Here is a 23,195-nt window from a genome sequence, read left to right as displayed (position 1 = left end):
GCTGTTTTCTTTTGGTTTGTTTGCTTGGTTGTTTGTGTCTTATACAGTATCACTCTCTTATTTTCCTTTGAATTAAAGTGAATTATAACGTTATCTGTATTTTTTTCTGCATGTATGGGTGGAGTGGTTTAGGCTGAAACTTTCCTTATTTATTTGTTTATTTATTTATTTATTGCAGCCGGCTACATTCTGCAATTTTGTGCAGTCTAAATAAACCGCTGTGGAAGTCGGTGTCATCATGTCAGAAGTCATTGTTTCGACAGTGTGCAAATAAGAGGATGACCTTGTTTAGTTACAAGGTAATTGTAGTCATTATGACAGCCGGCTGGTGAAATGTAGTCCTGGGAGGTCTGTGGGTACAGAAACCTGTCCTGTCTGTCTCTTGATCTGAAGAGAGCTCAGCAGAGACTTGGTGATTTGATGTTTCTTATTATATGTCATTCAAACTCACACTTGTCATAACAGAGACTTTTTCACTATGTTGAGTTAAAGCAAAAGGTCAGATCTTTTGAAGTGGGGTTCTGTGGAAAGGTTATGAACAATTATCATCTTACCTGTTGTAGATAGCTCTTTAAACAGCCTCACTTTGGAGAAATAAAGTCTAAAGTCTAGCTCTGACTGCACTGACGAGCTAACAGCTAATCTGAGCGGCCCCACTCTAACTAACCATTAACTTGTCAATCTGGTCAGAATCAACCTTAATTCCTCCAAATTCAGATCATTCAAAGAGCTATCTCAAAATTATTTGTTCATAACCCTTCCACAGAACCCCACTTTAAAATATCTGCGCTATGACTTTAAAAGTCTGATTGAACACTTGCTCACTGTAGTTTAACGAGTGCAGCTCAGTTCTGAAAGGGTTAATATAAAAACCCCGGGGCTAAGAGCACTTTAGCACCTGTTTCTGAGCAGTCTAAAATAAGTCACCTTGGTGCGGTGAGTTCAGTACTGTTCACACTTGTTAAATATTCCAATGAAACATCTTTTTTAAAAGCTGTCAGAGGTGGTAATTGAAAGGGATGAAAACAAATCGAAACAATAATGACAAGTGCCTCATGTTCAACAAGGCTTTCTGGCTTCTGTCCACACAGTTTAATAAATCACTGACCTTCTAGCAGCGAATGTGCTTGACTTTCAGTTTGTATTCTTTTTTTTTAAATCAATGGCTCGTTGGCACATTTTGCTGTTTTGTTGACTTGATTGAGCTGATCTGCAGAAAAAAAACAGATTTTATAGCAGAAATCATTCATGAGTTTTAGGAATAATGAGCAGCGGGGTAATCAGAAAAGAAAATGCAAATCATCTGAAGCTCTGAGTAACAGGTTCTGTCAGAAGTTTAAAAAATATGTTAAAGTTTGAGTTCATAATTTAGAATCTTGTACCAACTGAGTGTTGTTTAGTGTGTTGTTAAACACTTTTCAGAATAGTTAGTGATTTTCTTTATCTTTTAGTTGTGTTAATACTAATGTCTAATTGAGTAGGCTTACCAGTGAAGCTTTTAAAGAGTTTCAGATAAGTTAACAATATAAAAAAAGTGTTCTTTGCAAAACAACTTATTTATTCCTTGTTTTTTTTCTCACCATGAGCTGTCAGATCCCAATACTCTGCAGCTCAGAAACAAAAAAGAAAACCCATTAGGGGAAGTTTCATAACCTCTGCACTTTAGTTTGAGATGAAGTTTTACAAAACAGGCAGCAGACATTTCCACAAACAAGCCTCAAATAATGATGTAAAACACTAGCAGATACATAGAAATTATTAAAAGGAAAAATTCCAAATTAACATAAATGAAATTACAAGATAAATCACACTCAAAAACACAACCAAGATACATGTTTCATAACTTTAATAGAAATATAGTTTGTATAGCATAAACATTTTGAGTTTAGTTTCGTTAAATGACTTATTCCTCTTTGCAAAATGTAAGTTTTAACTCAAAAATATATCTTGTTGAATTAAAATTATGGTATGCAAAACATATTGCAGCCCGGTAAGTACAGGTTATGTACCACATATATATATATATAGATTCAACAAAAGGTTTTAGGTATGACTCAACTTAAAAGTCAATTATATTTATTGGTTCACAGCCTAACTGGGTTGGTCAAACTCATATGGAATGGATTCAAACAAATCTGGTAATACCAAACAAAAGAAACACATTTCCCAAGAAAAAAGTTGACTGATTTACTGAGTTAAATGAGTCCAACTGATGTCATAGTAAAAATGTTGGAAGGAAGCCTTAACCCAGACATTGTCGCTGTTGTGCAAAAGCTCTGTATCTCCAGTTTTTTTTAATCTTTTTTCTTGTTTTTGCATAAATCAACAGTATTGGTCCCCTTTCACTTCTGTCTCTGGTTTTATGGATGGCTAACCAATGAAAAGTGTCAAAAGGAGCCTGTGAACTTGTGACCACGCTGTACATTTAATTTAAGACGTTTCCTTTCATTTCTTGTAAAGTTGCTTTTTTTGGAAGTACAATGTCTCTGCCCAGCAGTGACAGATATTCATTTACAACACCATTGCTTCATCTTAGAAGGAAGTCGTAAAACTGGGTGGGATTTTTGCTCCTACGTTTCTCCCATGTTAATTCAACAAGCTGTTTTTTTGAGTACACGAAGACACTTCTGCTTGTATTTGACAAATCTGTGCAGTTTCTGGATTTTTCTTTTGTGTACCTTTTCACACAAGTAACATGTTAGATATGTGCCTCATTAGAACCCCAACTCAAGTATAAAAATTTATATGACAACTCTTCTAACACTAACACCAAATCCTCCAAACCAACTCTTATGTTTGTGCCAAATTAACTTATGTCAGTTTGCACCTTTTGTCTCATACTTGTAACGCCAAACTCTTTCTTTCTTTTTTCTTCTGTAATGTAACAGATGCCATGCTGCTGGTGGCGCAGAGGCTCGAAGGGCCTTTCAACATTGAGGCTGTCATGGAGCCTATTGATGTCAAGATATCAGAGGCTATCATGAATATGCAAGATAACAGTGCCCAAGTCTCCTACAGGGTAAGTCAAGAAACAAAAAGTTGGACAGCAGACAGAGAGATGAAGCCGAGCTTCTTTTCACAAACTCAAGAAGGAGCTTGCTGCTTCATATTTGGCTGTGTCTAAGGTGTGTAACACAACACGTTCTAATTTTGTTTAAGTTTAGGTCATGTCTTTGAATTACATGTTCCAATTTGGTCAGTTAATCATAGTTCGACTAACAGTATTTAATGTGTTTCCTGTGTTTAAGTGCATTTTTCTATGACCACAAAATTGTAGTTAGAAAGAAAAAAAAAGTGGTTGTGAGGAATATTTTTCTTCCTACACTGATCTGGATGCCAGTTCCCAGTCAAAGCCTAATGTTTTGTTGGTTTTCTCATGCAACACATGCAGTTTTGTTTAGGGTTTAACTATGTGTGGTGTTTTCCCCAAAAGCCTGTAAAAACTAAACTCAACCACCTTAAATAGCATCGGTCACAGCTCCTAACTAACTGACTTATAAATGTGGTTACCTTGTGTTGACTTAGAGCACACTGGCGGTGTGGGGAGAATGATTCACAGGACCTTTTTGCTTTTTTCAAAAAAAAAGAAAAAACATGTTTTCCCTATTTTCTGCAACCAAAGTCACTCAAACCACTGACAGCTGTGCGCCCGTGTTTTTTGTAATTGCAGGTTTTTCAAGGCTGCGGCCAGCCCAAACCTGCAGAAATCACGAGGTCCACTCGTGGTGTTACGGATGTGTTCAGTGCCCGCTTCAGGCCCTACGGCCCAGAGGAGCCACCCACCACTACAGCTGGCACAAGCTTAGACAGACTGGTAAGGACACAAAGCCGATGCTACTGTTTTCAGGCGAGACGCACCGACTCAGTGTAAACATCATTTGTCTTTCTGTCTTGACACTGTTGATTAAAGCGGGTGATTTGCCATCGTAAGCCCCCGGAGCCGGAAATTAATTCTTTGTACTTGTCCTCCCGCTCAGGCCCCTCTATCGATTTGTGTTTGTTAACAAATCAACAGCTTTACCCCCAAAAGGGGAGAGGAAGGTGTGATGCACTGTGATCAGCACCCTTCTCATCTCTGTGTACTTGGCAAACAGAAAAGGAAAAGAAAAGGATAAAGGGAGATGGATAGATTTTGTAAGCCTGACCACATATAGTGTTTCTCCAAAGCCCGCTGTCACTTTCAGCCAGATCATCTGGGTGTTTGTTCAATAGATTCTTGGATCATGTTAAAGGTTATCACAAGACGCCCAATCCACTTCAGATTAGAAGCAGCAATTTTCAAGGTACATCATTATAATACATAGGTATTTATAGTCAATTATATGAGAAATTAAATCATTTGTGTGGTTTATTCTTGAAGACTACCAAAATGATCATAGTGTAATTGCAGCCTCATCCAACGCATTTAAAGCTGTCTTGTGCTATTCCTCTGGCTTTTAAAATAACAACAACAAACGGAATATTTGTTTGGTTTATTAATAATTCTGTTTTTGTAAATTCTCATTTCTTTTCTAAGCATCTTTGATGTCTTCTGTACAGTAGTTGCCTTTTATTTAGTTTCATGTCCATCAATTATCGCTTCCATTTACACTCAATTAAATTAACAAGGATTTTCTGTTTCCCTGCTTTTTTTTACACTGCATACCAGAGGATTGTTTGGAGAACGATGCAGCACAGTGTAAGATTCATTATTTTATACTCGTGTTTTTCAGTTCGATGTTTTGTACCAATTTGTGCTTTAGTACTAAAAACAAGTCACATTTTTAATGCAGGATCATTTTGGAGTCACTGGACTGTGCCCTCATCATTTCCAGTAAACAATCAGGGGAACTCGTTAATCCCAACAAATTAGCATCTAGTGTCATGGGCAGGTTTTCATTTTGGATGGGATTCAGAGTCGCACCAACTTAAAGTTATAACAGTGGTGATTTTAACACCATAGGCGCTGTTGGACACATGGTGTCCTTTAGCAGGTCAAGACTTTTCTTAGAAATCCAACATCCACTCCACTGTAGTGAGTCAACTTAGTGCTGAAGTGAACAACAACTGATCTGATTTAACATTGTTTGTATTTTTTTAAGACAATGTAAATGCTCCGTTCACTTCAAATGTATTTTTTTTAATTTATGTTTTCTTTCCTTGCTGTGTTTTCACCTCCTGTCCAAGTTATAGTGAGAAAAAGTAAGATTTTTAAAAAACGCTTTCCTGTTGTTATCTGACATTGAGGGCGGCTGTGGATCAGTGGTTAGAGCAGTCATCCTCCAATGAGACAGATGGAGGTTCGATTCCGCCAGAACGCCACATGTCGAAGTGTCCCTGGGCAAGACCCTGAACCCCTCACTGCCTCCGATGTGCCCCATCGGTGTATGGATGTGATCTAAAGCACTGATTAGACTCTACAGAATGACTTATTCAGATTAGTTTTGTATAGATATAGTAGAGTGTTGTGTGGATGGGTAAATGAGAGCACAGATTGTGTTGTAAAGTGCTTTTAGTGGGCTAGAAAGGCACTATATAAGTACGGTCCATTTTCAGTAATAATTTCAACATAACTAATACGGCCTGTTATAGTATTAAATTCCTTTTCTAGTTGCTCCAGAAATCACTAAATTCCTGATTTCCCCAATTTGTGGGCTAGGTTTCAGCTCTCCCAATATTTTATGTGTAAAAATACTTTCAGATTCAGCAAAAGTTGTGCAGACGAGTGCCTCAGCATCAGAAAAAAGGAGGTTGAACACCACAAACCACCAGCTGACTGGTTGACTTCAGTTTAATGCTTGTTTTTTAGTTACAACCTCTTCAGCTAGCAATTTATTTTGATCACCAGTAGTTTGTCAAACTGAAAAAAGGAAACAACAGGAAGTAAATATTTTACAGCGAACTCTTTTAGAGCTGGAACAGGGCGTCGCTGTTGGATTTAATAGTTACAGTGATACATTTCTGGTAAAATGTCTGCTCTAGTCATGAATAACTATCTATCATCAATAAGAATGGCGAAAGCAGCTCACATTGTGGAGTTCAGTGATTAAAGTTTAGTTTTACAGAGATGAACTAAATAAGATTGCGAGAGCATCAAATCTAATTATCAAGCTGCCTGATTCATGCTGATCAGACCACAAGACCCTGCTAATTATATTTCTATAATAGTGTTAACATGTCTCAGCGGTAAAAGAAATTGACTTGTCATTTGACTCTCTGGTTCACTTCCATTGTCTTACTTCAGAATCAAAATCTATAGGAGCTGAACGATTTGGACATTTTTACCGTGAATGTTGTTGGAAACCAAAGTAGCTATAAAGTCTGTATTTTTTCCAGATAAGTGGCTCATCTTTGCATCGACAGCAGGCAATAATTTGACTACATGGGTGCCATCATCATTATTGGAAGAGAAGAAACTGTATTTAATTTGGCAGACAAAAGTGATTTGGGCAGAACAAAACCCAGGACAGATTTATGTTTCTTCCTGCTAAAAACATTTAAAGGGAGCATTTTTTTGTGGGTGAACAAAGATGCAAGAATGTCCTCCAGTAGAAACAATTTTTCTATTATTCTGTTAGTGATTCACAGTAGAAATTGAAGCTTCAAAGGTGAATCAAAACTTGTCATTTTCAGAGTGAATGTGGCAAACAGTAAATTCTCATATTAAACAAGATTGTTTTAATATTATAACACCAACAACTGGCTTCAAATTCAAGTTTATGTTTTTATCATTTGTTTTTGCCACCACTTGTTCCTGATAAAAACATATTACTTTTCAGCTTCACTTTGATATATTAATAGTCATTTCCATCTTTAATAACTCTGCTTCAAACATTTATCCGTCGACTTATTTTACCAAAGCAGCCGGGGGAGCAGAGAGGCCCGGGCCTCCATGTTGAGAGCAACATCTTCCAGCTCCCACTGCAGCTCGGAGACGTAACCCAGAGAGTCCTGGGTCAACCTCCATCTTTCCGTCCATCTGCCTTGTTGAGTCTCAGCTAGCTCGCCCTGATTGTGGAGGAGCTGGAGCTTCCAGACCTCCTGCAGTAAAACCTCCTTTCAGCCATGTGCATTTGCATTTTTCTTCTCTCGGTGATTACCCACAAAGTCGATGGGGACGTGCGTCAGCCAATAAAACAAGAGCTTCGCCTTATGGCTCAGCTCACATGTTGCAGCGTGTCAAGAGTTTCTGTCATCCTCCCCTGCTTTGCTTCTTGCTTCTTGTGCTTAGGAGTCATTGTTTCATTGTGTATTTGTGCAATTGCAATAATTGGGCCATCCATTATTGTCATTTGCCCTTCACCTTGCTGTTTCAGTGGTCAGCACAAACCAATTTATTTTTAGTTCACGTTTCAGTAAAAGAATTTGGCGCAGATATTCAGCAGGATTATCTTGCATATCTGGCATTTTTGCGAGCCTTGGTTTTCTTTTTGGATAAAACTGACAGGAGCTACAGTGTTTCTCACATTGTCATTATGATTCTTTGGAAAAACTCTTCTGCCAAGTGAAAAGAATGTCTTTGTTTGCCAACACAAGACGCATGAAATGTACCTTAATGTGATATTAACTTTTAATGATGACTACAATCCATTTTTCTTGTTGATAGTATTTTTATATCTTTTAACCAAGCGTATAAGTTAACTAATTATGCTAGGATATCAGTTTCATCGACTTTGGTTTTTATTGTGATTCTTACCACAAAGATCCAGCAGAAGACACAATCCAGGCCCAATCTGAGCCTGAACTCAATCTAATAAACCCGTTTTAATCTTCTTTGTACAATTATTTAATTTAAAACTACCAATCAGTCTGTCAGAGAACAGAATGGGAGGTTTTATTGAAATGCATACTTTAATTCATGTTTCTGTTTCAATCAAATGTGGTATAAAACTCATAGTTTAAATTCTGCAAGTCCTGCACATTAAAGCAGTAGTTCGGTTATTTGGATGAGGTGTTTTGTGGAAAAATTATGATAAATTAATATCTTACCTGTTGTAGATAGCTCTTTTAATGGAGAAATAGAGTTTAATTCTGACCAGAATAATGAGAGCTGTTTATAAAACCTTTGTGTCACCATCAATTTAATATTTTTGTTTATTTACATAAAATTCTATGGTTATTTCAAGCACTAATAGAGACCACAGCAGCTAGCTGTAGAACTATTCCTTTGGGTTCCTCTAACTATATATTACATGTGTTATGACTTTTCCAGTAAGTATAAATTCATCCTTTTTGTTGAATCAGTCACAGTTTGTGACACTGTCAATAATTAGCTTCTTTTTTTTTCACCAGACTGATCAAAACACTTACGATCACTGCCAAAATGATTATGTCTAAATTTGAAAACAAAACTGGTTTTACTTTTTTGTCAGTAAAAGCAACATTATAACTAGGTGTTTGCACTGTACATGATAATATTCCATTGGAAAAAAACAAGTTTTTGGACAGCATTTAATATTATCCACTGCAGCTGGCAAAAGTTTATTCAGACAAACACACACACACACAAAAAAAAAAAAATAGTGAAAATGCTGAAATACTGTAAGACTGGCTGTTCGGTTAGCGTTAAACTATGCTGATTGAGGTCATTCATTTTAGCTGCTACACACTCTGCTGAGAGAAAGCCTGAATTTGATCTCTGTTTGTCAAACGTGTAACAATAAAACATTGTTATACAAAAATCCTACAAGCAAAGCACTGCAAGCTCATGTAGAAAGCTGCACTAAAATGCAGACCCTGGTTATAACCTTACATATGTGTGTTTCTATTGCATTAGAAGTCTAATGTGATTCTGTTGAGCTTTTGCACAATAGCCTTAAGGAAAGGGGATAGAAAAAGTTTTCTGCTTTCCAGAAGTTACATCCATATTTAATGCTGATGTAACTAAAATAATTTTTCTGCTATTATGATAAGATGGAATAGAAAAGTTTCTTTTTGTTGAAAATATTGCAAGAATATTAGCTTTTCAATCCAGGGTGACAGCAGGAAGTTTTTTTGATACAGAGGATGGCATCCTAAAGTAGGACAATGAAAAAATTACAGGTTATACACAGCTGCAAATCAGAGTGAAAATAGCATAATTATTAATGATAAATGTAGTACTTATTTTTTACTGTATCTATTCCTTGTGGGGTTACAATTCTCTTTTCATACCCAATAATAAGCAAAAGTTCAAACACAGATTCCAGCTGACAGCGTCACTTTAGAGGCTTGTTTCACCTGAGAAAAATCACAATGCAGTGACTGGTTTTGCCTGAAGCATTTCTTCAATATGCATGTCTTAACTGAAACTGCTGCTTGTTATTTATTTTTCATGCCTCTATAACTGTACAGGAGCAATATGTCTGAAAAGTGCCAGTCGTTTCCTAACAGCTTTGTCATGCCTTCATTATTTTGACAGCGTTTACATGCTGCAGAAGGGCCCTGCAGATGTAGGACATGATGAGATCTCTTGCAATGGAGCATGTTTGTTGTCCCACAAACTGTCCTCGTTTACATTCTCGTGCTGTATAATTACCCGTGACAGTGACGCTGCTCAGCCTCCTGGAAGTTGACAATAGTTTAAAGCATCCTTTGATAAGAACTTCTTGTCTGGATTTACTGTGGAGTTGGTGAGTCACAGAATGAGCAAGGGGATGGCAGGGAGTGCCTGTACTCATTTCTTCTGTTGCTTATTGAGGAGCCTGGAGGAGTAGACCCACCTCTAGCTCAATGAGCCATGACTGTTTAATTGCCTGACATTCTGTCAGAGCACACACACCCTCAAAGCTCAGAGAGAAATGGAGATTTTAAAGTCCAAAGAGGGGATAAAGGCACAACACACACTGCCAGGTTCAGAGGTACATTAAAGATAAGAAGTGGGGGGTTTTAATTTGACTTTTGTAACAAGTTTTGTGCTGTTTTAATTTAGCGCAGTTTTGTAGAATCAGTCCTTTTTGTCTCCCTTGTGTAATACACAGTTTATATTTTACACACTCACTGACACAAACAAGCTAAGCACCCCAGAAGGAATAGTTTGATTTGGACATAATTTGGTACACATGGAGACCAGCGATGATTATGTAAATGATTGCATTTGCAAGGAGCTGGCACATTTAGAACAGGCATCAGAAGGCATAAGTGGTGGCATCAGGAGTGGAGCGATAGTTTTATCAGGCAGCTACCAGAGTGTCCAACAGTCAGTCAAACAGTGAGTGAAGGTCACCAGACAGAGGATGCCTCGTAGAAGCATTAAACAGCATTATCAGCCTTGACAGAGTTTGATAGGGGTTTGCATTGTGGGTTTATTGTGCAATTGTCTGGTATGTTTGGAGTGCAGACATTACAGTGGCCTGATGTTGAAACTGATGGGTATGTGAGGGCACCTACACAGGTCATGAAGGTTCTGGTTGCCCAAGACAGACCACACCAAGGGAGGATCGTTATGTGCCAAAACCTCATAACATCTGCATCTGCGATCCAGTCACAGACACTAGACTTTACAAATTACCACATGTCACCCTGCATCATGTCTTGACAGCTGGCGGCAGTCGGACTACATGTTCACTCTCCCATGTACAGACAGCCATTAGCACCAGGGCAGAGATGACCACTTTGGTAGTGGTTCTGTAGCCGAAAGGCATGAAATGATAACAAGTGGTATTGTTTCATGTTCAACAATGAATCTTGGTTCTGTATACCACAGATGACCACCTCGTGCATGTACGGTGACGCCAGTGAAAGAGGACAGATCGTGCCAATGTTACAAAGAGACATGCTGGTAATACTTTTGGCATTATGATGTAGGGAGTTATAAGTTATGAATTCAGGTCACCTCTGGTAGGGAACCCTGACAAGCACAGCACTACGTCAGTGACGTCTTGTGTGTGTATGTCTTACTCCTCCTGAGACAGCACCCTCACACAGTCTTTCAACACATGGCATGCATATGTCTGGACTGCCTCCATTATGTTGAGGTCTTCTTGTAGGCAGCCAGGTTCCTTGATCTTTACCCAGTCGAACATGTGTGGGATCTATCCGAATGTCAGCTCTGACCCAGTGCCGATCTGCTGGATCTCGAGGGCCAATAACAACAGCTGTGGCCAACTTGATACAGCAGAGGATACAACAACTATAATACCCTGTTCTTCACTTAATCATTGCTTGTGTTCAAGTCCAAGTGGGGGCTCCACACCCCACTGACATGGGACCAGCAGAGTGCCCTTACTGCCAACTCTGTTATCCATTTGATCTGATATTGAATCACTGGAATACAGTCACATCCCCTTTCAACGCATGCACTTTCATTTCATTTCCACCACTGTCTGGGAGCTTGACTAGCTTTTGTTGCTGAGAATATGTACGGTACTGTGGAGCAATATTGAAAACAAGACACAAAGGCAGCAAGGCAATAGACAGAACCTGCTGGGTCAAAAATTAAACCTTTAGTGGATGACCTTATGTTCATAAACTGTGTTGGCCTTTCTTTTTCATTGCTTTTAAAGGACTTTTAAACATTGTACATGAATGAAATCCATCAGATTTTTGTAGCCCTTTCACAGTGTTGGTTTTATTTAAATTAGGACTTATAAGACAAGATATGTACATAATTCCTTACCCAGCATATTTGATTAATTCAGAATGCTCTCTTCACAAACAACCCCTCTGAGATCACTCACCATGCAAAAGGCTTTTTTCTCTCAGTCTTCACACATCGAAATGGAAAATCTTCTGTTGTAAACAGTTTGATCTTGCTTCCTCCTGGATAAATCTAAATTTTGACTTCCATCTACTTGTTTGTCTCACCCTCTTCCACAAAGCAAACATTTATGAAAGTCAACAATCAACATTGGCTCTCTGGCATGCAGTCACGCATATTCCCACGTTTTCTAAAACTTCAGCAGCAACTGTTGTTCAAAAATAAATTAAATTAAATGTAAAAAAATATACACATACATATATATGAGTTCTGGTGTCTTCTGTAGTAAATTCTAACCAGAAATCTTGCAAGAAAAGCATGGAAGGTTGATAAAAGTTTAACAAAATGCGAAAAACAACGTTTTGTAATTTGCTGATCTTTAAATCAAGTTTGGAATTTCTCATGCGTACAGCAATTTTTGTCCCTGATTACCTGACACTTTTATTCCTGTATAGCTTTTACGTAAAATTTATTGCATTATTTTTCAGTAAACTTAGATTTAAGGTAAGGTCTCCTTAGGCTTGAAGGACTGAAATGGGTTCCTGTGACATAAATTGCTTTTCACTTAGAAGCCTAAATGTCCAAGTGAAATAAAACATAAAAATGCATTTTCTAGCCGAGTGAAATTTTAGAGAAAATAACCTAATGCTTCCCCACTCACTGCAACATCAAACCACTCCTTATCTATCCTTCTGTAGCTGTGAAACTGTTCAATCAGAAAGAGTTTTAAGAAACCATGGATAGATCAATGAGTAGAACGGATGCCCACCAAAAAGGAGGATCTTTACTTATGTTTCTGTTTTCTCCGTATTGTTGTTTTATGTTCTTCCTCATTTTGGCAGTTCGGTTTCTTACCGTGAAGACTTGCAGGTCAATAAATCGCTGCTAACTCTGACTGTAGGATTGTCTGTGTTTGCAGGCGTTGTGAGAGACCACTGATTTGGACAGACTTTCTTATGTTTGCCGTTTTTGCCAATAGGCAGCAGACTTCCGTGACTGACCAGGACTGCAAAGAGTGTGAGTGTGTGAAAAAAAGGTGCAAAATGAAAAGTTTTCAGCAGGGTTGTGATGTTTTGTTTGGTGCCATTTGTTAAATATTTCAGTGAGCGCTGTGAAGTGGAAACTGTAATTTCGCTTTTTTTCTCATCCTATTTTCATGTAAAGATAAACAATTTAAACCATTGGATAACATATAATAACAGCTGGACATTAGGTAAAACTGAATGCTTATGCATGCTTGTTTCTTTTTTTCTCCTACTCATTCTTTCCCGAGCTTAAGCGAGAAAACAATCCAAGAGTGGTTTGTAAAGTCAGTTGTCAGGGACTAAAAAAGAAAAGGGAAAAACCGCACCTTCTCCTTTCCAAGAGCTTGACCCTGGAATTAAATTTCTGCAGTCCAGGAACATGTCAAGCCACTGAAACATTCTTGTTTAGGATACATGTAATAGAAGTAAAGTGGGCTTATCCACAGCTCCATTTTCTGAGTTGTTGTATCTACAGGCTTTTGCCCAGCAAGACATACAATTATGGAAATTCCACAAGATTGTAGCAAAACTCTTTCTAAGACCACAAAAAATAAATAGTCTAGTAGTGCATATGTGGCACAATACTTGAGAGCACAATTTGACTGTGAGTTAAACAATTCTCCGGCTTATGACTTGCATTCAAGCATGAACATTTGACTGATAAAATTAGAGCGTGACAAAATTCAAATGTTCATTCATTTGTAAATCATACTTCCTGCACCACATTTACATTTACACAATTTCTTCAATTTTTTTATTACATGTAACTTGAATGCTAATTTATTAGCAGAAAACACTTGTGTAAATTTAGGAGGCTCTACAAAATTTAGTGATGTATTTAAAGCTTTTTTTAATGTTATATCTTTGCAATATGTTTCTAATCATGTCTTTTGTTTTGCCAAGCCAACAATTTCTTATCGAAACAGATGAGTTTACTGATGGTGAGCTGCAAGAAAATTCTTTTCATCAACATGCTATTTTTATGTACTTTCCGCAAAAGAAAAAGAAAAAAAAAACCTACCCAATGGCATTTCTCAACAGATGTTAGACATTTTCCCATGAAAACACTTAAACACAATGGCTCAGCACATGTGAGTTGTTGAGTGATATGTCCTTTCATTCACAAACATTAACATTACTGCTTGAAAACACGCCTCATGCAGAAGCATTCCTTCCTCATGGTCTGACCACGGGTCTTTAAAGCAACATTTTTAGCTTGGTCCTAGGTCTGCTTGTTGTCAAACAGGAAACCAACAATCCTGGGTGGAGCTGTAGTTGGGTAAGGTTGAATGTTGAAAGATAAGGTCCACAGGTTTCATATGATTTCTCAGTTTTATTTTGTTTTCCCGTAAACAACACCTGCAGAAGCTCTACATCGGTGATCATCAGCTGGCAGCCTGTAGGCCACGTGTCAGTTCACTACAAGTCCAATTTAACCTTTCACACAGACATGCTCACACACCAAGGCCACAGTCGGTGAGTGAAAACAAAAAACAAAGAACAAACAGCATATCAAATACAGCACCATCTACATATTTATGGCAGCAGAAATTTAAATAGATAAACCAGAAAGATGGCTGCTTAAAATCCAGTCCCCTCACTGTCTGATTAGAAAAGTTTTGGCTTTTGAGAACATTTCATTGTTAACCTCTGCTGTAAATGTTAAGCGTTAACAGCAATCTTTGACTTGTGACACAACATGAATGGAAGACTTATCTTTAATTGAATAACAATAATTGCCATATTTATCAGTCTTTAATGTTTGGACAATATCTGCATTACCTTTGCTATCTATTAAAAAAAATATCTAAACTCCAGACTCCTGTTGGTTCAGTACTAGATGTGAACTGAGAAGGTGCTGGTTTGTTTTTGCTAACGACCATGGCGCATGAGCTCAGAATTGATTTATTTGCCTAACAATGAAACTCTGTGCACTCTCAGTCATCAGTTTGATTCCATCAGTGAAAGGGAGCAGTGACATACAGTAGATACCCTGTTAACTCAGGCTGTACCACTGCAGATGTGTGTAACTGTGTGCAGTCATGATGAATCTGTAAAAAGAAAAAAAAACAAAGAGATTTAAGAAAAGGTCTTTTGTTGTTGTTCTTGTTTGTGCACAGCCATGTAGATGGCTCTCTCCTCTAACCCACTTCAAGGTGTTGTACAATCATACAATCATCACACACTTCATGTGACTAGCAATCAAAAACCACCTCATCCACCTACAAGTGTAACGTTCTTTTGGACGTGCACTTATAAACGTATTATATAAAAGAAAAGTGTGCGCAGTTGTTGCTGAGGGCGGCTTTTATTGATTGCATGAGTGAAAAGTCAGACCTTTTGAAAGGAGAAATGAGCTATTTATGCAAATAAATGGGAAACCGAGCTTGTCTTCAGTGCACAACCTTCTTGTTTTACAATTAAATAACTTGAGACATACGAAGAGTGGAGTCCCACCGCAACACATTTTAGTCAGGCTGATGGGGTTTTCAATCACATGGCACTCAAAGGCTTTATGAGCTTAGGTTTATGGTGATAGAAATACATTACACATGCTGCATTTGTTACAGTCATTGAATACTTATCATTTACCTTATATTATTTTCACTGACAAGACAAAACTACTGATGTTTTCAAGGACATGCTTAGAATAAGACGGCAATACTTTATTGCAGACTGGGATGAATCAAAAAGAAAATAAAATTATAGTGATAATTTTACCAAGCTGATTTACCTTTTGAGACAATTATCTAATGATATTAATGTCTTATAGGCGTTTTTGTGTTTGCTCATGTGAATTAGTTTTTCACCATCAGCAACAAGCAATAATAACTGGAGAACTATCCAACATAAATTAAAAAGTAGAGGCTGGAGTTGTATCTGCTGCTGACACCAGGTACCTCAGGGGGATTACAGTTTGCCGTAAACAGAGTAAGGCCACTTCATATGAATTACAGCTACCGAGATAAAAACACCTTATTCTGAACACATTGCATTATGATAATTTGTTGGTCCATTTGACCAGGCCTGCTGTTCAGTAGAACCTAAACAGCATGGGAGTATTATATGTGACAAAAAACTAATATATTTTTCTTGGGAGTTTGCTATTCCCCAGTTTGATGAATATGAGCACTGGTTCAGAAAGTTATTATGTCCTAAAGTGTTCTCTATAAAGTGTGCAAAGGTACAAAGAGGAATAAAACACAGGACAGGGTGGCAGTGTACTGCAGTGGTAAGTGTTCCCTCACAGCATGAAGTTCTCTGGTTTGACTCTTGGAGTTTATAGTTTTCTCTGGGTACTCCTGTTTCCTCCCACAATCCAGATCCATGTGTTTTAGGTTAACCAGGGATTCTAAATTGGCTTAAGGTGTTTGTGTGTGTGTGTGTGTGTGTGTGGTTGCTTGTCTCATGTGTTTCTGAGTTGGCCCTGTGATAGAGTAGGGACCTGTCACCTGTTGACTGCTGGGATAGGTTCCCTAAACCCAGAAATCCTACTCCCATCCTATTTTGAACAGAATTAGGCAAGTACAAAAAAAAGAGTGATTGAGAGTATTGTAGTTACTAGTTTTATGTTTTATTTCTGTAACTAAATTGACATAACACTCAGTGTGTTACCAAACTCTTAATAATGTGGTGGATACCTTGGGTTGTATTAGGGTCTTAAATTTTGTAAACACTTGGATGCATAGACTCTCACAAAACCTTTTTTAACTCCTTTCTATCTTCTATTAAAATCTAATGTTTATGTAGAAAAATGCATGTGTCAGATATATAAACAATGAATTCCAACTGTAAACCAGTTATGATATTTTTATTGGCTCACATTTTAGAGCAAAAGCACAGTTTGAACTCCTACACATATTCAAACAACAAGTGCATAGAAATTGGACTTTTTTTGTGTGTTTGTGTTGTTCTTGTTTTGTTTTGTTTTGTTTTTACTTGCAGGCTGCCATAAAAAACATTAGGTACAGTCCAACTACTGCTTTTTCCTTTATTTTTTGCTTTTAAGTTGATTTCAAACACCAAGTCAGCCACCATCTATAGGGACCAGAAGTATATCCCCCATTTTTTCCTATGAACTAATGGTGCTGCCATACAAGCTCTGCTGCTTTTCATATGTGTCAATATATTAATGAGGTACGTTGGCCCCATTATGCTAAAGGCTTCCTGCCTCTCTTGGGAACGAGGGCAGCAGGGAGAAGGCAGGCTTGCTGATGATTGCTCTGTTTTCCACAGAGCATAGCTTTCCTTTAATCATCCCTCTTTTTCAAACTTCTCCTGTCGTAGCCTTGGGGCGATTCACATGCATAAACTCACCACTGTTTCATCAATATTTTGTCATTTTCGTTTCACTCCGGGATCATTGTGTGATACATTTTGCTCTCTATGATGAAGCATATTGTCGAAGTGTGCCGTTATCAAGGGACTGAGCAAATAGTTTGAGGTTGTAGTATTTAAATGGGCCACGGGGTCCAGTCCTGTTCGCAGAGAGAAGCCAACATGAGCAACAATGCAAAGCAGTTTGGAAAGAAATGAAGAATTGTTTTTATTTTTTTCCCCCCAGAATCAAGTATGTATGAAATATAGACAAAGCTTAAATGAGGTTGTTTGTCTTACACAACATCTGAGTAATGACTCATCTCTAATGAAGCATTATTTTAATGTCCTTAAATTCCCAAAGAACAATATTCATTCAAAAAATGAGCTAATCTTTTTTGTTTCTTTTGAACATTTTAGTAAAGTTTTCATTATAAAGTAATAAACTCAGTTGACTTTAACTTAATGCCAAAGATCTTGGATGACCTGTTAGCACTCAGAATAAGTGATGAGAACGACTCTCAGCTACTAACACACCACATTGTAGCTCAATATCTGTAAAAGTTACCTGAGTTATAGCCATTTGTGTTTGATAATTTTGCTTAGCTGGTTATCTCTAAAATAAATGAAGTGTAAATGTACATCCAATGATTACATTTTGAGAGTTTTAGTAAAACCCATCCACTGGTTCATGAAATATTTTGCTAACAGACAGATAAACACACACACACGATCACCTGCCTTTTATGGTAGTGAGCAGTAACAAAAATACCTTAAACCACAAAAGATGCTGGTTTATAATTATGCATAATATAGTTGTAGTTATTTTTACAGCCAGTTTGTTTGTTTGTTTTTTTGCTGTTGTTGTTGTTCCACTGTACCCAAAAACTTATTGCTAAAAAATGCAAGGTGTGATGAATTGTATCGCTGTAACAGTTATGAAGACAACTGAAAGGGAAGTTATCCCTCGAGGCTGTGACAAAATTAAGAGCTTAAATTTAGTTTAACTCTCTTTCTCTCTGAAGTACAGAAGTTAAACTCAATTTGACAGCATCATCAACAAATTCAGCATAATCTACTTGTGCAATTACATCATTGCACTATATAGCAGGAGTTCTAAAACAATTATGTACAACACTGATAGACATTCAGTCTCTTTCACGCTGGCTCAACAGTGTCGTTTCCACGATGTTTGTCAGAAATACCACTAAAGCTGGATTGAACAGCGTTTTTCTTTTGTGTGAAGCCCAGGCTGGAAATCAGAGGAGATGCAAGATAATAGCCGGTTTTAAACAACAATAGAACTTTCTTTTTATTATGTATTTGCTGCCATAGAGCCACATAATAACTGACTGACAGTTTTGCCACCAGGAGATATAAGAAAGGCCCACTGATTCTTTTGTTCAGATGTCCATATCAAGTCATGGTGTTGAAAAGCGCCGTGGCAGATTTATAGAAGGACATAATCACGGATAATCAAGGAAAACAAAATTGAATAAAGCACAGTGGCCTGCAGAATAAATTGAATTACTCATAAACAAACACAAAGGCAGAGGGTGGAATCCAACGCCGCACTGTCACATCACTGCAACCATCACGCACGATAAACTGCAAGGTGATGTCTTTCTAGTCTTGTTTGTTGTGAAGTCACAAAGGGGAAATGTATTTGCTTTTGCTCTCTTGTTGATGGATATTGATTGGATGAGAACAGACCACATCTTTATGCACTCTGAAAAGTTACCTGCTCCCAGCAACACTGCCCGTCACTTTTGAGGTGAATATTTCCAGACAAGGACAAAAAGGGCACGGCAAAGTGGGGACAACTGCTTTGCAAAACATTATCACAGAGGCCGTTCACATGCGATGCTTTATGGTAGCCTGTTTCTTTAATATGCTAAAACTGCTTCAGAGCCAGATGGCAGGTCTTGGTTGAGAGACTCTGCCTTTAATGGGTTGACATGAACCATTGGGGAAGAGTTTGATAGCTAAATCCAGGGACGTACAACCGCAGGGCCTGTATCCTCTAATATTTGACACTGTGGCAGCCTTGGTGCTCAGCATCAACTCAAAAGAAGTTTCTTTTTAAAGCCCATCTAAAAAAACAACCACCACTGACCAAAGTGCTGTACATAAAAAAAATGAAAAAAATCAGTAAATCTTCAATTAGGTGAACAATTAAAACAAGTTATCAAAGCAACAAAACAGTAAACTTTTCTCAAAAATTAAAAAATCATATTGAATTAAAAGCCAGCAAATACAAATGTGCTTTAAGTTGAGATTTAAAAACAACAAGAGTTGGAGCCTGCCTAATATACAGTACATATAGGTGATTGGCTCCATAATTCAAGGTCTACAACTGCAAAAAGCTTGATTACCTCAGTGTACGAGCATAGATCTCGGGACAACTAATGGGCACATAAGGTTGCACGAGGTCAGACAGATATATATGAAGTATCTTATAGGTCAACAATAAACCGCTGCTAAAATGAACAGGGAGTAGGTGAAGAGAAGTAAGCACAGGAGGGGAAAAGTTCATGTTTTTGTGTTAAGAAATGAGCTGCAGCATTCTGGACCAACATAGACAGATTTCCAGTAGTTAAGATGCAGTCAAAGCATGGATCATGGTTTCAAAATCAGTGAATGACAAAACAAAAGGTTTTCACTTCTGAAAAAAGCCTCAACTTAAACAAAAATAAAAAATTATTTTATACTGAAGCAATCTATTTCTGAAAGTTAAAATTGAAATCAGGTATCATCAAATCTAATGTATGATTTTATGACAGGCTTAAGGCTACCCAGATCTATACAAGAGGCACTGCGGGAAACACTGGGTTCAAGATAATGAGCTTGGTTTTAGTCACATTAAAAGTGGGAAAGTTTAAAGCCCTCCTACTGTAGCTTTAATATCTGAATGACGATCAAAATGTAGTTTAACTCAGGATCATCTGAGTAACTACGAAAAGGGGTGTTATAGTTTCTTTAAGGTTGAGCCTAAAGCAGTGGTCTCCAATCCTGGTCCTCAAGGACCCCTATCCTGCATGTTTTAGTTGTTTCCCTTCTCTTCAGCAGGTCTTCAAGTTCTGCAGAAGCCTGTTAATCACTCAGTCATTCAAAGCAGGTGTGCTAAAACAAAGAAAGATCTAAACCATGCAGGATAGTGGCCCTCCAGGACCAGGATTGGACACCAGCGGCCTAAAGGGATTATATAAATGGAATAGAACTTTGGGGAACTGTACAAGAAGCTGAAGAAGAAACAGATTCACTGAAACTTATCAGAAAAATCCAGTTTACCTGAACCTTTTTAAGGCAGTGCCTTTATTGCCACAGAGCTCCAAACGAAGGCATTAGTCTTTAGTTTTGTCTCATTCAACAATGTAACCCAAACAAGAATGTGATGAAGAGGCAGAGTTATTCTTACTGCAGCCTTCCTCCTTCGGAGAAACTATTCCGTTTGCCCTCAGATTGGTCACTGGTCTTGGACAGACATGTGGTGTGGCTGAGGTCTCGGTATGAGCAGGACCGATTCCCTGACCTCAGTAACTGAGATGCAGAAAGAATGCTGCATTCGTATCAAGTGAAAAACTATTTTAACGCAGACAGGAGGAGAAGCTGCCAGGGAAAACAAGTTGATCGAGGAGTTGTCTGGCCCTCGTGGTTTGAGTGGTAGGACCTGCTGTCGAGTCTGTGATTAGATTGAGCTCGCATTAAATTTGCTCCGACTCGCAGCGGAGGGAGAGGCTGACCTTCCTCGGATTTGTGCATAGCTAAGGATGGGAAATTTAACAAGACAGGACTCTTCCTAACATTGGTGAGATGAAGAAAGGGGCATTTTGCCATCTGCACAAAATAAAAATAAATATCAAATCACAGGTTACTGTTGTTCAGCTTAGGCTTCGCTGTGTGTGTGTGTGTGTGTGTTTTAAAGTTAAAAGTTAGATATTCTGACCAAATGTTTCCTTTTGTTCATTCAAAGTTACAAAGCACATCAATAGCATCATCCAACTCCCCAATAAGAGCATTGTGCGATTGCCAGGAGTGTGACATCAGCTTCAAAGCAAGTGACATGTCGGCTTTTGATCTGAAAATAAGCACAGGCGTCTAAAAGAGCGTGGTCAAAGTACCGTTTACTTGCATTTCTGATCTGAACTGAAAGATGGTACACAGCCACCAGGCACAGATGAACTACCAAATAAGATGGAAGACGAATGTCATAAAAAAATACTGGGAGTGTCTAAATGTGAAGCCTTAAAGCCTGCTATTATCATTATTTCAGTGACTCATATGATTGTTTTTAGAAATAATTGTTCTCTGTAAATACCTCCTTGTGTTTGTCCATTTAGGGTAGTGAACATTGCATTACATAAATATATGTAGGCTTCAATAAAAGCAGGTTTATAGCTGAGGCTGTGTTTGGATCAGCTAATCTGTGTGAGTCCTATTATAATACAGCATACTTTTCAGCACTGTTTGCTGCTGAATGTATCACATGTGGTTTGGTGCCACTAAAATAAACTGGCTGGAAAATAACAAAAAATGCGTTCATGTTTAATTAATACTCCTAATTTTTTGTTTACTGTAGATGTTAAAAGAGCAGCGGCACTCAAACCTTATAAAAGATGCATAAATACGGCGTGAAGAATTTTGTGAGAAGAGCACAGAGAAAACCGGCTTGACGGTGGAGAGAAATCCCAGGTTTTATACACAAATCGCCTCTGAATTGGGGTTCTGCCTTTGGTTCACGGGTCAGCTAGCCCTGAAACCTTCACTTTTGCTTAGGACTAACCTAACGGGAGGAGCAAACTGAGAGGAGAGACGGAGCAAGGAGGTGGACGGAATGAGAAAAACACAATGAAATTATTTATGGTTCATGACAGGAGGCAAGAAAACGAGGTATACGAAGAAAAATAAGGCTGAAGGAGGAAGAGCAAAATGGGCTATAGTACAGCTTTCGGCAGATTTTCACCCTCGAGCTGTACCGGGGAATGAAAGAAATCAGTTGATGCATGCTTTAAAAAAAAACATTTTTATAAAACTTACATAAATTTGCTATTTTAATCAAATCCCATACAAAGGTCTTAATCAAAACTGGACTCATTGCACCTGTGTACTGTTCATGTGGCCAAAATTTATTTATTTATTTATTTGTTTCATTCTTTTGTGCCAAAAAGCTTTTTTCTTCTTTAATTATTACCAATGTACTTGTTATTATTTCATGTATCCTTATGGCAGTGATTAGAAAACTATTTTAGAACAAAAGGAAGCAGATTGTGATCTTCTGTCACCAAATATAGACAAATCTGTCACTTTATTACGCATTCAGAAATAAACTCTTATGACTACAGTGTCAGATATTGCAAGAAATTCAAAAACCTTATAAAACTGTAACTCTCTATCTTTAAGGTGTTTCACAGATAAAGTTAGATTCAAAATGCTCCACTCTTATAGTTGAAGGCAGCTGAGCAACTAAGAGAAACACATTAGCAACTTTTTTTTGAAAGATTTATTGCTAGCAAGAAATGCAAGGAGTAATATCAGAAAAATTGATTTAATTTACAATACTATCATGTAAAACGTTTTTGATTTTAACCAAAAAATCACCTGTCAAGTGAAATTTTAACCCTATCTTGTTTACTTTTTGCAGCTGCCACCCTGCTATGGAGCCTTGAGTCAGTTTAACATGCAGCTATGCATTTAATTACAAATGCACAGACTCTTTTTCACCATTTTAAACGTTATAACTTGAAAGGCTGGACATCACTGACAGCTTCCAGGCAAAAACATTGTTATGTTTCTGTCAGTAAAGTGAAAACTGAGTAAATTTGCAGCTCCCCTGACAAATGTCAGGGAAGCTGCATTTCCTTACTTACTAAGCAAATGCAAACTGCAGAAAGTGGGGCTGTGAAAAAAAAAAATACACCCTTACTGTTTCCATAACAGTTTAAGGAAAGTAGCAGCTCAGTGCTGTGAATCAAATGCACTTATTACCTGATCATCAGCAGATGTGAGCGCCTCCATGAAAGAAGACATTATCAAACCTAAGCAGGTTTGAAAACGGCTGGTTTTATTTGCGAAGTAAAGGCATTAGTGTTGATCTTAGGCAAACAGTTCCTGCTGCTTATCACTCTAGGGAGGGTTATCAACTTTATCCTTCTAATCTAAGATAGTTTATTCACAAGGGAAAACAGAACGGTTTCTGA

The 23,195-nt window shown here is 37.8% G+C and overlaps 1 protein-coding gene across 1 annotated transcript in view; it reads left to right on the top strand.

Annotated features, from left to right (window-relative positions):
* Positions 1 to 23,195, top strand: part of gpc6b (glypican 6b) — a 90,868-nt gene that overhangs the window by 59,164 nt on the left and 8,509 nt on the right. Inside the window, exons 5-6 of the mRNA XM_017422721.3 lie at positions 2,889 to 3,019; positions 3,671 to 3,814. Coding sequence (XP_017278210.1) covers positions 2,889 to 3,019; positions 3,671 to 3,814 — 275 coding nt within the window. The remainder of the gene's footprint in view (positions 1 to 2,888; positions 3,020 to 3,670; positions 3,815 to 23,195) is intronic.

This window comes from Kryptolebias marmoratus, linkage group LG6 (genome assembly GCF_001649575.2).
Source record: "Kryptolebias marmoratus isolate JLee-2015 linkage group LG6, ASM164957v2, whole genome shotgun sequence".
NCBI classification, from domain to species: domain Eukaryota; kingdom Metazoa; phylum Chordata; class Actinopteri; order Cyprinodontiformes; family Rivulidae; genus Kryptolebias; species Kryptolebias marmoratus.
The sequence above is the reverse complement of the archived record's forward strand: the minus strand, read 5'-3'. Positions and strand labels throughout refer to the sequence as shown.